Source organism: Lissotriton vulgaris, chromosome 9 (genome assembly GCF_964263255.1).
Source record: "Lissotriton vulgaris chromosome 9, aLisVul1.2, whole genome shotgun sequence".
Classification (NCBI taxonomy): domain Eukaryota; kingdom Metazoa; phylum Chordata; class Amphibia; order Caudata; family Salamandridae; genus Lissotriton; species Lissotriton vulgaris.
This window is the reverse complement of record NC_141697.1, coordinates 978,447,177-978,462,480: the sequence shown is the minus strand read 5'-3', so window position 1 is coordinate 978,462,480 and position 15,304 is coordinate 978,447,177. Positions and strand designations below refer to the sequence as shown.

Here is a 15,304-nt window from a genome sequence, read left to right as displayed (position 1 = left end):
CTCGTCCCAAGCGTCTCGACTTCTGCAATGGATTCCACGGTGGCCCTTCCCGTCCATGTTGGCTGTTTTAGAACTGGACTCCGTTGTCATGCCGGTTCGGAGGGGACAGGGCTGAGGATGTTTCTTCTTTTGCTGCAACCTGCTACGTGCATGGCTGGGACTGTAAATGATAATTGTTGGAGGTACTTGTTGGTTAGGTGCTAGGTCGGGCCCGGGGTTGGGTGGCCGCGGGTAATAGTATTGATTGCTTTAGTTATATCCTTGGCCCTCCTCCGGTCATATGTGAATTTTCTCTTCCTTTTTTCTTCTTTTTCTTTCTTCTGAATTTCGGGTACTCTTTTGGGGCGACAGACACACTGCTAGGGGGGGGTAGGCCGTAGCCTCTGCATGCGTGTAGGGTGGGGGGGTTATTTCTTCGATTGTTTCAGTTTCTATGGGCCTCTATTTTTCCCTTTTTTTTCTTCTTATTATTCTTATCTTCTATTCTTTCCCTTTCTTATTTCCTTGGGTCAGGGGGAGGATTGGGATCTTGCGGGTAGCGACTGGGGGTCATTATGTGGCGTGTTCATCCTCTATCCTGACTTATTTGCTTACAGCCGTTTGTTTTGCGGATAATGCTTGCTGATTTTTCTGTTGATCGTTGCCCACTTCTGTCCTAATCGTATTGTTCTGACTCGGATCCTTCATGACCCTTATTGCTATGGACTTATTTCAAAACTTTAAAATTAAACCTTCATTATCCTACTTCTCGGCGGCGCAATTATGTATAGTGTAACTTGGATTAATCGTGCCTGCTCTGATATGCTGCTGAGTTGCCTAACTGCTTGCTGATGAGCCTTTTATTGTCGAGGCCGGCCTGTGGGTTGTAGGCCCGTATCTGTTTTGCACATACTATCTAATAAAGGTTTTCCAAAAAAAAAAACAAAAAAAAAAAAGAATGCTTAGCCAGTCTGTGGAACCAGTCACAAGGTCTATAGACCGATCTAGTGTTTGTAAGCGACCGTACTCCACGGTTCGAGGCATGTGGGCTGCTGAATTCATATCTGTGCATAGATCGCCGCCTAGTGTTGGGTCCGGATGATTGCACATTGTTGTCCTGGAAGAGTCTTCGAAGTATCACGAGATAGTTGGCTCCTCCCCTGGACTACAGTGCGCATGGGCATCCTCTCCATCCTCAGATTGTTTTTTGGGTTCGGATGTATATTTGTTAACTCAAGTTCGGAATCGATAAAAGACTTTATATTTGGCCAAAAGGCCTCTAGTTATCGTCGGTATTGTCTTTGCGATCAGTGCCCAGTTCTTGTTCCAGCTCTATCCTCGAGCCGGACGTCAAGAAGAGCCGCGTGGCTATTCAGCACTGAAGGCCCGGTCGACGCCAGAGGCCTTATCGACGATCCATTATGGAACGGAGCCCGTTCAAGAGATGTCCCATTTGCAACTCCAAGTATCCTCACATCGATGTCCACCCGGTGTCCAACAAGTGCCTGTCTCCGGATCCCGATGAAGCCAGCTGTATGGCTTGTTCTCGGTTCCGATCCAAGAAGACAATTCGCCTTCAACGCGCGGCGCGGAAGGAAGCCCAGCAGACGGCACCTGACCCGGTGAACATCTTCGATGCCGAGGATGATGAGGGAGTCGAGCATGAAGTTCAAGAGAACCTGTCTGATCCTGCATCAGAGATTGACTCCAGTTACGACGCGGATGTAGAAATGGTCGACAATGAAGACGTCGTCGACGAGGTAGGAGACGACGATAAGACTCTTGGGGCCGTAGAAGATAGCTCGAGCGAGGAGTTAGGCCCAACCGTTGATATGGGGGCCGAGACTAGAACACTCTATAAGGCTCAGGTCGAGGGATCGCCACACGGCCTTACCCAAGATAAAACGCATAGTTCTACAGCCTCGCCTCAAGGCCCGGCTACGGACGCTTCCAAAGAGCCATCGGTTGATCGATCAAAATCGAAACCAAAAACATCGGTGACTACGAAACTGAAAGCACCGGAGACTAAATCGAAACCGAAAGTACACATTACTTTGGTCGGATCGAAGGCTTCTGAACCATCGGCTCCGACGAAACAGAAGAGTGTTATCGACCCGGAGAGGTCGCTAAAGGGTGTCGAGCTGAATGCCGGGGCACCGAAGAAAAAGGTCAAGGACATCGACCCAAAGAAGTCGGCGCCGAAGACCGTAGACACAAACAAAGGACTTAAAACACAGAACGTTCTCGATCCGAAGCGTCGACTCGAGAAAGCAAAGGTCAGTAAAGACCTCGAGTCCAAAACTAGCAGTGGCTCTAAGGACCCCTTCGAAACAAAACAACCATCAGCCTCCTTTTCGAAGCAGGTGTCTGACTCGCTGCAACGCATTAAGGAGAAGGCTAGTGCTGCCGGACCGAAGGCCACTCAACCCCCGAAGACAGTCAGTAAACCTCCGAAGTCGTCGGCACCAAGTAAGTTTACACTGCCGCCGCCAGTGGCACCTAAGGCGTTCGCCCCTAAGACGGGCATAGAAGCGGCCAAGAAGGTGTCCATGGGGCCAAAGCCTACAACTACGGAAGGGGCCACCAAGCATTGACAGCCTCTGCGGGAAGATCAGTCGAGGCAATTCATCGATGCTGAGACTGGTAGACTTTCCATTTTCAAGCGAAAGATCGCCCCAGAACAGCCTATGGAGTCGTACAAAATTCCATTAAAGAAAAAGAGGGATTCTGCAACGTCACCTCTTCTTATTGGACCTCTACAACAATATGGACAAGAACCTGCTCCTTTTTCACCCACACATTCAGATGTGGATGTAGAGGACGGTGACAATGAGGATTACAGTTATCCTGTAGACACTGATCAAGAAGACCACACTGAACCCTGGGCAGACACTGTTGACCCAGGGGAGCCACAAAATGCCCCTGACAGTCATACCTATGCTGTTAAAACCTCACCTACAAAAGACACGGCTGCGTTTAACGCACTTATTGAGAGGGCGGCAAAGAATCACGATGTCCAACTCCATACTGACTCTATTGAAGAGGATTTTTTATTTGACACCTTCTCGACCTCAGAGAGAACTGTCCAGACTCTACCCATGCTTAAAGGTGTTTTGAAACACGCTGGAGACATCTTTAAGGAGACCACAAGGGCGAGAGTGGTAAACCCCAGAATTGAGAAAAAATACAAACCAGCACATGTGGACCCTACGTATATCAGGGGACAGTTGCCATTGGACTCTCTGGTTGTTTCGAATGCTCGTAAAAGAGCGAACTCGCAGACCACGGGTGATGCTCCTCCCCCTGACAAGGAATCTAAAGTGCTGGAAGCATCAGGGAAAAGGGTGGCAGCTCAAGCGGCCAACGTCTGGCGAATCTCCAACACACAGGCACTCTTAGCCAGATATGACAGGGCTCATTATGGTACACTTGAAACCCTGTTAAAACATTTGCCAGATGAGTTTAAGGAGGCAGCAGAAATGCTAATACAAGAAGGGAAACTTATATCCAACGCATCTATTAAGTGTGCGCTAAACGCAGCAGACACTGCAACCAGGGATATTAATACAAGCGTTATGTTACCAAGACACGCCTGGCTGAGAATCTCCGGCTTCAAGCCTGAGATACAAACCACCATACTCAATCAGCCAGTTAACCCTGATTACTTGTTTGGCCCAGAAGTGGACACCACCTTAGAAAAAATTAAAAAGGACACAGAGACTGCAAAGTCTATGGGGGCTCTACAGTCGCAGCAGTTCAGGGGTGGTTCTTTTCGTCGCTTCAACAATAGAGGAGCTTCCAGAGGCCAGGTGTCCCAACAGACACAATACAGTAAAGGAGGCACGCAGACCACCTACAACAAGAACAATAGGGGTGGCTATCGTGGAAACAGCACCAAGGGCAGAGGTCGTGGAAACAACAACTCCCGATCCTCCGCCACTAACAAACAGTGATGTCTTGTCACTACCCCCGACCATATAACACCGGTCGGGGGAAGACTACAACAGTTCCTGCCGGTCTGGAAATCCATCACTACAGACAGGTGGGTGAGGCAGCTTATCCAGTATGGTTATTGTCTGGAGTTAACATCCGCTCCACCCAACATACCCCCAAGACACCGTCCTATGTCCGCAGAGCATATACAGTTATTGCATCAGGAGGTAGTCCGCATGCTGCAAAAAGAGCCATAGAGCTTGTGCCTGTGGAACAAAGAGGTACAGGGGTGTCCTCGCTGTACTTCTTGATCCCAAAAAAGGACGGGTCCCTCAGACCCATACTGGACCTCAGGCCCCTTAACCAGTACATCCTGTCAGAACACTTTCACATGCTCACACTACAGCAGGTTCTACCGTTACTCAGTCAGGGAGATTTCCTCGCACCACTAGATCTGAAGGATGCATATTTCCATATACCGCTACACCCGTCGCACAGAAAATATCTCAGAATTACCATTCAGGATCAGCATTATCAGTTCAAGGCCCTCCCTTTCAGAGTGACAACAGCACCCAGGGTGTTTACCAAGTGCCTAGCGACAATGGCAGTACACCTATGGAGACAGAACAGTCACGTCTACCCTTATCTGGACGACTGGCTTATCCAAGCAAAGTCGGCCCAGCAATGTGCCACCCACATGTCCCACACCATTCACCTTCTTCACGATCTAGGGTTTTCACTGAATTATCCAAAGTCCCACCTTCAGCCCGCCCACGTACGGCAGTACTTGGGCGCGACTATAGACACTCTGGCAGCCAAAGCACAGCCAAATTCAGTGAGGATCAACAGCATGCAATTGCTGATACGGAAATTCAAACCACAACACTCGCTTCCAGCACGGGTGTTCATGCACTTGATAGGCATGATGGCCTCCTGCATCTTCATAGTCCCGCACGCAAGACTACACATGCGTCCGCTTCAGGAGTGCTTGGCACGTCAGTGGAATCAGGCTCACGGACAATTGAAAGACCTAGTGTTGGCGACCGGTCGCGCATACAACTCTCTGCATTGGTGGAACCCACAAAACCTTTGCAGGGGCCGACCGTTCCAAGAGCCTGTGCCACAGATTATACTGACGACGGACGCATCTCTCCAGGGATGGGGAGCTCATGTACTCCACTACACAGTGCAGGGACTATGGACAGCACAGCAGAAGAAGATGCACATCAACCTTCTGGAACTAATGGCTATCTTCATGGCAATGAAAGCATTCAAAGTACATTTGTGCAACAAGGTAGTGTTGATCCGGACTGACAACATGACGGCCATGTACTACATACAGGAGCAGGGAGGTACACACTCTCCACAGTTGTCTCATCTGGCTCAGTTGAAAAGGTAAATTTGCCTTCAAGGGACTTTATTCAATCTATATTTTGTTTAGTTGAGATTGTTCTGAAAAGGACCAGTCACTTGTCCTTGAAGTGAATAAATCAACAATTTGCTAGCTTGAAAAAGAGCATTGCATCAACATATAACATGTAAACATATAAACAAGGACACAAGGTGTATACGAAAAAATATATTGTTATCAAATAGTTCATTCAAAGAAATCAGCTTCATATACAGATCAATAAACAAATAGAAATTAGGACTGTGGGTACACATATAAGTAAATTACTAGGTGACAAAACAGAACCTAAAAAAGCACCTATCCCAAATCACATTGATTAAAACAAAGAAAGGGATAAGGTGTATAGTCGACGTTTCGGTTTCTCAGGCGTTAATTTGCTGAAACCATCCTCAGGACTGTTATTAATTGTGGTCTGTATAGAGATATTGTTATCTGTTCATAAAGTATCGTCACTGCATCCCATGGATGACTGTGGATCGAAATGTCTTTAAAATCTGACAATTAGTTGTAAGGCAATGGGCTTCACGTGATAATTCAAGCTGTAGGTGAGAACAGAAATTCCTCATAGAGCTCAGATATTATGGAAAGACACGAAGCATCCAGTGCGTCTGTACGAAGACGCTCTTCAACTCTACTCTGTCCGAGTACTAGGTGGTGCAGGATTAATAACTGCTCGACGTGTTACCGACTCCAATTCGTATTGATTTGTTTTATTTTGATACCGGTGATGGACAAGATCTAATTTTACACGCACTGGATGCTTCGTGTCTTTCCATAATATCTGAGCTCTATGAGGAATTTCTGTTCTCACCTACAGCTTGAATTATCACGTGAAGCCCATTGCCTTACAACTAATAGTCAGATTTTAAAGACATTTCGATCCACAGTCATCCATGGGATGCAGTGACGATACTTTATGAACAGATAACCATATCTCTATACAGACCACAATTAATAACAGTCCTGAGGATGGTTTCAGCAAATTAACGCCTGAGAAACCGAAACGTCGACTATACACCTTATCCCTTTCTTTGTTTTAATCAATGTGATTTGGGATAGGTGCTTTTTTAGGTTCTGTTGTGTCACCTAGTAATTTACTTATGTGTGTACCCACAGTCCTAATTTCTATTTGTTTATTGATCTGTATATGAAGCTGATTTCTTTGAATGAACTATTTGATAAAAATATATTTTTTCGTATACACCTTGTGTCCTTGTTTATATGTTTACATGTTATATGTTGATGCAATGCTCTTTTTCAAGCTAGCAAATTGTTGATTTATTCACTTCAAGGACAAGTGACTGGTCCTTTTCAGAACAATCTCAACTAAACAAAATATAGATTGAATAAAGTCCCTTGAAGGCAAATTTACCTTTTCAACTTTATTACCCAAGCCCTCAAGGGTATTTCGGGTCGCTCACTTCTTCCAAAATTCATCTGGCTCAGAGCATGTGGAAGTGGGCGATTCAGAGAAACATCTTCCTCATGGCAGAACACCTCCCAGGCAAGGACAATCAGATGGTGGACCTGCTCAGCAGGCACAGCCACCAGATGCACAAGTGGGAGATACATCCATCAGTACTCCGCCCGTACTTCCAGCAGTGGGGTCATCCAGAGTTAGACCTATTCGCCACAAGGGAAAACGCAAAATGCCAAAGCTTTGCCGCCAGGTTCCCACACCCACAGTCACAGGGAAATGCGATATGGATGAACTGGTCAGGCACATTTGCGTACGCTTTTCCCCCAGCACCGCTCATACCGCTAGTGGCACGCAAACTGAAGCAACACTCGATGACTCTCATCCTGGTTGCTCCGACGTGGGCACGCCAACTATGGTACACCACGTTTCTAGAACTCTCTGTGGTTCCGCATCAAAGGCTGCACCTCACGCCCAGGCTTTTGACGCAGAGCCATGGCGATATTCAGCATCCAGATCCACAACAGCTCAACCTGGCGATCTGGCTCCTGAGGTCTTAGAATTTGGCTACCTCAACCTGCCTCCTGACTGTATGGATATCATAAGGGAGGCAAGAAAGCCCACCACTAGAGCATGTTATGCAGCGAAATGGAAGCGGTTTGTCATTTATTGTTCCAACAACGACATTAATCCGCTAGATGCATCTACTCACAACATCATCTGTTATCTGTTACATCTATACAAATGCAATCTAGCCTATGCTTCCATTTGTATACATTTATCCGCAATAGCAGCTTATCTCCAAAACAGGCAGCATCTCTCACTTTTCAGAGTGCCTGCCATCAAAGCTTTTCTGGAGGGACTCAAGCGAGTTATTCCTCCCAGACACCCACCGGCACCTGTATAGAACCTGAATGTGGTCCTTACCAGACTGATGGGACCACCTTTTGAGCCTCTACACTCCTGCGAGATACAATTCTTGACGTGGAAAGTGGCTTTCCTAATAGCAATCGCATCGCTACGACGAGTGAACTTCAAGCACTAACTATCCAAGAACCATTCATACAGATTCACTCCAACAGGGTGGTGCTACGCACTAACCCTAAGTTTCTGCCTAAAGTAGTTTCACAGTTCCATATGAATCAAACTATAGAACTGCCAGTGTTCTTCCAGAATCCAGATTCAGTGGCGGAGAGAATGCTCCACACACTAGACATCAATAGAGCTCTCATGTACTACATAGATAGGACAAAAGATTTCAGAAAGACAAAACAACTGTTTGTTGCCTTTTCCCCACAACACAAAGGCAACCCCATTTCAAAAGCAGGTATAGCCAGGTGGATCGTTAAGTGCATACAGATTTGCTATCAAAAGGCTAAGTGCACATTAACGATTCCCCCAAGAGCCCACTCAACATGAAAGTTGGGGGCTTCCATGGCTTTCCTTGGAAACATTCCTTTAGAGGAGATCTGTAGAGCAGCCACATGGTCTACCATTCACACATTTACTAAACACTACTGTGTAGTTGTGCACTCCAAACAGCAGGCAGCTGTAGGACAGGCTGTTCTAAAAACACTTTTTCAGACTGCTGCAGCTGGCACGGGCAGCCGCTAAGAAGAGGGACTGCTATATATTCTATGCACAGATATGAATTCAGCTGCCCACATGCCTCAAACCGAATATGCTACTTACCAGTATGCATCTGTTCTTGGCATGTAGTGCTGCTGACATTCATATCGCCCGCCCTCCTCCCCGGCGCCTGTAGCGACTGCAGCACTCAGAATTACTCTTAGCATGGTCATCACTTACTGTACTACACTCCATCTCTGCTACAATGGCGAAAAACAATCTGAGGATGGAGTCGATGCCCATGCACACTGTAGTCCAGGGGAGGAGCCACCTATCTCGTGATACTTCGAAGACTCTTTCAGGACAACAATGTGCAACCATCCGGACCCAACACTAGGCGGCGATCTATGCACAGATATGAATGTCAGCAGCCCTACATGCCAAGAACAGATGCATACTGGTAAGTAGCATATTCGTTCTCTGCAGTGGTGGAAAACACAAAATTGATCAAAAGGATTGTTCATAGACCCGGTTCCACAGATAGTGTGGACGTGTCCCTCACTGGCTGGAGAGCTAATCTACAAGAGCACACAGTGCAAGGCATGTGGAGCCAACCACATAATTTGCTCCACATCAATCACCTAGAGCTGCTTGCAATATTCCTAGCACTCAAAGCGTTTCAAACTCACCTAGAGGGTAAAGCTGTCCTAACTCAGTACAGACTACATGACCACCATGTATTACATACAAAAATAGGGGGGGGGGGGGGGCACTCCAACTGTCTCACTTAGCCCAAAACATCTGGAGGTGGGCTATTCACCAAAAATGTATCTCCTAACGGAGCACGTCCCACGAGCCAACAACCAGATTGCAGATCTCCTCAGCAGACAGAGACAGCAAATACACAAATGGGAACTCCACCTTCGGGTCCTCCTTCCATACTTTAAAAGTAATGTAATGTAATGTAATGTAATGTATAGGCATTTATATAGCGCACTACTTACCCGGAGGGTCCCAAGGCGCTTCGACCGCTGCGAAACCCTTCCTGGCTTCCCTGAGAGATGGTCCCTTAATGGGTATCTCCAGGGTGAGACCAGGCATCCCCGGCGGTCTGGTGGGGCCGTTAGTGAAGATGAGGCAAGCTAATGCCCAGAGTTGCCGAGTGTGATCGCTGATCAGAGTGGGCACCGAGGCGAGAGAATTATCGAGTCCGCTGACCCTGGTCCAGAAACCTGCCGCGCCGGGAATCGAACCCTGGTCCCGGGCCGTCCTCTGCTCTCGGGTCTGCCGCCTCTAACCAGTGAGCCACACTACTTCACTAAAAGTTGGGAAGTCCCTCACATAGATCTTTTCGCCACATTGCAAAATGCCCAAGCTTCGCGTCCAGGTATCCACACCCATTGTCCAAAGGCAATGCACTATGGATGAATTGGTCAGCGATATTTGTTTACACTTTTCCGCCTCTCCCACTTATTCCATGAGTGGTTCGGAAACTCAGCCAAGCGCCCCTGACACGAATCCTAGTTGCTCCCACGTGGGCACGTCAGCCTTGGTTCACAACCCTGTTGGAACTCTCAGTAGTTCCTCACCAGTAACTATGTCTTAAACCCAATATTCTCACACACAGCCATGGAGACATAAGACATCTAGAGCCCAGTCAACTCAATCTGGCGATCTGGCTCCTGAAGTCTTAGAGCTTGGCTATCTTAATCTACCACCAGACTGCATGAATATTATCAAGGAGGCTAGACGTCCTACCACAAGAACCTGCTATGCAGGTAAGTGGATGCGGTTTGTGATGTACTGCAGTAACAACCACATCAACCCGCTTGATGCTTCTGTACAAAACATTATATGTTATCTGTTACATCTACAACATTCCAATATAGCTTATACATCCATACGTTTACATTTGGCTGCAATAGCTGCATACCTCCAGAATAGACATCCATCTCTTTTTAGAGGGCCTGGTATCAAAGCCTTTATGGAGGGACTCAAAAGAGTCATTCCCCCGAGACGTCCACCAGCTCCAGTGTGGAATCTCAACATTGTTCTCACCAGACAAATGGGTCCACCTTTTGAGCCATTGCACAAATGTGAACTGCAATTTCTCACATGTAAAGTTGCTTTCCTTGTTGCTATCACATCACTCAGAAGAGTGAGTGAGTGAGTGAGCTTCAGGCATCAACTATAGAAGATCCCTTTTTACAAAATACACCAAAATAAAGTGGTTCTTCGGACTAATCCTAAATTCCTACCTAAAGTAATTTCTGCTTTTCATATCAATCCATCTGTTGAGTTACCTGTGTTCTTCCCTCAACCAGATTCAGTGGCAAAACGTGCCCTACACACATTGGATGTTAAAAGAGCATTGCTTTATTACATAGAAAGGACAAAACTTTTGCGTAACACAAATCAACTTTTTTTGGCTTTTGCTCCACCACACAAAGGCAATCCCATATCAAAATCGGGCATTGCAAGGTGAAAAGTCAAGTGCATTCGAATATACTATGCTATGCAAAAGCAGAACGAACCTGAACAGTTCCCCCTAGAGCACACTGTACATGCAAACTGGCAGTCTTATATGAATAAATGCCAAGGTGGTATTGGACATAAGGTTCCTGTGAGTATGTTTGTAGAGTGGCTATGAGAACAAGAGAAAATACAGTTTGTGTTAAATATCATTGGTCAATATCTCTAAATAATTCTGCTCGTTGTGAAGACATACCCAAGTCCACTAGGCTCATCTTGGAAGCCCTGATGGCATGTGAATTAGCCCCGCTTCCCAGCAAACGATAACCTAAAAACATGCTTGCTAATAAATTAATGTGAACCTTTGACCCCTCAGTTAAGGACGACCTGAGAATGCTGAATACAAGAGAGGAAAAGTGTTGGTCTAAAAGTACAAATAAAAACAAAAACCAGTGTTGTGAATTATGGAACCAGATGTGGCTAGGAGCAGACTGACAGTGCACAGTCCTATGGTTGTCAGATTTAAAGAACTGATCAATGGACCAGTATTGAAAAATGGGTGGACAACCACATTAAGTATGCCAATATGAAGTTACCTAGCACCAGTACTAACTTTGTACTAACTTTGTAATAAGTAGGTGCCAGACTATACTGATGTGCCCTGTATTACTATTGTTTACAGCCAGCAGTAATTCCTTGCTTAAGGATAAAGCCCAATATACACCCACTTTTTTCTAGAAGTAGATCTTGCTTTGTAACCTGGAATTTCATGGGAATGCCATGATTATGTTACACCTGCTAACAGAAAAATCGTTGTGAATGGTTCCTATTGTTTGAAAAAAATAATGTTCAGCTTTGTCTTGTATTTTAATGCACATTATTATTTGTTTACATTTAAGAATCCTAATTTGGGGGTACGTTTGATAGTCGTGCAGCCATTTCTGTTAAAAGGTGAAAATGCAAATGAGTATTTCCTTCCAGAGGTTCCTACTCTTTTATGTTCTTTTTTCCCTAACTTTCTTGTCCACAGTGGGATCTTCGGACGTTCCATCTTTTACACACAGTGCCAGCTCTTGATCAGTGCCGGGTTGTTTTTAATAGCACTGGGACTGTGATGTATGGAGGTAGGAGTGGGCACTTTATTCACTTTTTTTTGTTTTTCGGAGTACTGATAACAAAATGATAACTTTGCCTCCTTTTACTTGGCCTTGACAAATTATATCTCTTTATATATTTTCTAGCCATGCTTCAAGCAGACGATGAAGATGACATGCTTGAAGAAAGGATGAGGAGTCCATTTGGGTCATCATTTAGAACATTTAATGCTACAGACTATAAGCCTATAGGTAAATTTGAAACTTTGCATTGTGTTCTCAATTCAATTTAGTTTATTGAATGATTGACTCCTAAAGAAAGTTTCATTTTATCAATAACAATTCATCATTAAGGGTTATCAATGATTTATACAATATTAAATAATACATAGGATCACTAACACAAATACCCATCCCCTAAAAATATGACTTTAAATAGTTTTCAGCTTGTTGCATCAAGATACTGCATTTATAGTTTTGAACTATTGTTGAATAATTTTCAACAAATATATCTCTCTAATCGTTACTTGACAAGTTACGCCAAGAGAGTAAAAACCAGCTGCGTAAGCACAACTATAATTAAAGTGTAAATGTTTTATGTTTCTGAACAATACATCACTTCGCTAGGTGCAGTTACATCATTTAGAAAGCATACCTGATAAAGACGTTTAGCTGTAGATTCCTTACCTTCAAATTATCCACAGGCATCAGACGAGGTCTGGAAAATTTTCATTAACAGTGCCCCTGCCTGCCAGTAAGCGCTGGTGTTTGACTCTGTTAGGCAACGTCCTTGCCAAAATGGACATGTGCGGTGCATATGTAGGCCCCATACCACCGCGCTGATAACAGTTCTTTTCACTAAAGTCAATGCAGATCTGGAGAAGAGCTGCCGCCAGTCTCTTTTTGACTGACATTTTTTTTATCTTCTTGTCGAAGATTTTTGAGACTTTATCTCCTGTTGTGGCAGGGATGTCCACAAGGAAGGCTGGTTTTAAGCTCTGTTGCACCTGTCACCAGCAAATGTTGGTGACAGATTTACACCATGCCTGGCTTTGGTGCCTCGAGTTTGACCAGGACGCCAAGACCTGCATCAATTATCACACCATTCAACCCAAGGCTTTTAGGGGTCAATCCCTCAAGCTCCTTGCTGCTCAATGTGCAATAACGCAAAGGTCTCTAAACCGGTGGTGAAAAAGGTACGGGATCAGTCACTGAGCTACTCCTTCCCTGGTGCCGTTTCTTTGGGCCCTACAGGCTTGGGAGGGGCACCTACTGTTCTTCCACCAGCTAGTTGGCGCCCGGCGCCAGTTGGAACTCTTGGATACATGGATCAATTCGGAGCAGTGCTGGCTACACTGCCAACGTCCCTGGCGCCCACTGGTGGTGCAGTCCCAGATTTCATCCTTGACTCCAGCACTGAGCCGAATGTGTGTTGTCTGACGCTGACTCCAGCAATGGCTGGTGGCAGAACACCCAGCGCCAAGTCTGTGCCCTTTTCCTTTGGTCTAGGACATTGGGGGGGTGGGGTGTCATTGGACCCTGATGAATACCATCTCCTAGATATTACCCAATACACCTGGTGTGAGGATCTGGCAGATGCCAGTTGTTGGACTTGGCCCTTTTTGCAGGGTCATCCCTGAACTTTCTGCCTTCCTCCTATATGTTATCTAACTTGTTGTTGGCTACTTCATGACTCTGTGCACTTTACCAATGCTGACCTGTGCTAAGGTGCATATGCTCTCCCTATTGTAAATTAATATATTCATTGGTGATTCCATGATTGACTATTTGGTTTACTTGTCAGACCCTAGTACAGTGCACTGAGTGTGCCCAGGGTGTGTAATTCCAAATGCTGCTAGTGGGCTTGCAGCACTGGTTGTGCCACCCACAGAAGCGGCCTTGGAAAAACGTGTCTGAGGTCTGCCATTGCAGAGCCTGCGTGCAGTCTGGAACTGTCATGCTGACTGGGCAAGTGCACCCACTTGCCAGTCCCTAAAACCTTCCCTTTTCTTCATATTAGTCACCCCTATGGTAGGCTCACGGGCAGGGTGCATTGTAAGTGTAAGGTAGGACAAGCCCTGATGTGTGTGGCATGTCCTAATAGTGAATTAAAGCCATTTTTCTTTTTCACTATTGCAAGGATACCCGTTCTCCATAGGCCAGAATGGGCTGCTAGATTATTACATGTTTATAATCCTAGCAGACTCGGAGAACATGGTAGAAGTTCTAGTTTAGTATGCCTGGACTCAGAATAATAAAATACATCTTTTAATGAAGTTTATTCTTAATATTTTGTGTTTGCAAATACCACTTTTAGAAAGTAGGTATTTGCTTGCCTAACCATTTAAGCCTGCCTCTGCGAGGTTGTGTATTTCTTGTCTGGAGTTTGAGTGACAGGGCTGGGGGATTCCAGGAGACAGAATGAGTCAGCCCAGTGGTGAATAGAGAGATCTGCATCTAGATGGGAGGGAGGAGTTGCACCTGGGACCTGAATAGGACTGTGTCCGCCCCCACAGTGCTGGCTCCACCCCTGTGGTGTGTCTGATGTCTCTGACCTGCACACTGAAAGAAGAGAAGGAAGACTGTCAACAAAGTGCTCATGGGCTGTACTTGCCTTCCACAATGCTGGCTCCACCTCCTGTGGGGTGTCTGATGTTCCTGCCCTGCACTGTGAAAGGAAAGGAGAAGTCTGGTAAACAGAGTGCTTCAGAACTGGTTTGGACTGGGCACAGGCCCCTCTCCCCTCAGAGAACAAAGGATTTTGGGGTATAAGTATTGGGACTCTGATCCCATGAAATTAGATCACTTCTGGACTTACAAGACAAAACCTCTACTGAGGAGAGGAACCTGAAGAAACTGAGGAGAGACTATTCCCAAGCTGAAGTGCTGCTTGGGGGATTGGCCTTCAGTGGTTGCCTGACTGCCAAAGAGAGGAGAAAGAACTTTGTGTACTTTACTTTCAACTTGTGCATAAGATCTCCAAGGGCTTGGAAGAGAGCTGGCCCGCTGACCGAAGTCTCAGGACCAGTAGACTTCACCAGCCTTTGTGAATTGCTTCTGGAAACGCTGTTCCAGTGGCTACAGAGGCATGGAGCTGTTACCGACTTTCACGACCAACCCGGTGTCCTGTAGGCACCGCATCAAGCAACGTCTGCCTCGAACAACACAAGCTCTGAGCTCACCGACTCCGTCCTGACGCCGTCACTGAGCTGTTGCCAGCACCGCGACTGGTGGACACCGCAACGTGCAACACCTCGCTACACCGACTCGTACTGCTCTGACCGACGCGGTCACTGCTGCTGACTCCGAGTCCTGTGAACGCACCGGAGTTGGGCACTGCCTTGCACGCTTTGCGACGCACTGCCTGACTCGCACCACTGTCCGGACTGATCAACGCCAGTTCCCGAACTCTGGCTCTGTCGCCGCAAC

The 15,304-nt window shown here is 46.2% G+C and overlaps 1 protein-coding gene across 5 annotated transcripts in view; it reads left to right on the top strand.

The window, feature by feature from the left end:
• DCAF1 (DDB1 and CUL4 associated factor 1) overlaps nt 1–15,304 on the top strand; it is a 1,123,544-nt gene that overhangs the window by 844,505 nt on the left and 263,735 nt on the right. For all 5 annotated transcript variants that reach the window (XM_086938831.1, XM_086938834.1, XM_086938833.1 and 2 more), the window contains exons 19-20: nt 11,812–11,905; nt 12,023–12,127. In XM_086938831.1, coding sequence (XP_086794957.1) covers nt 11,812–11,905; nt 12,023–12,127 — 199 coding nt within the window. The remainder of the gene's footprint in view (nt 1–11,811; nt 11,906–12,022; nt 12,128–15,304) is intronic.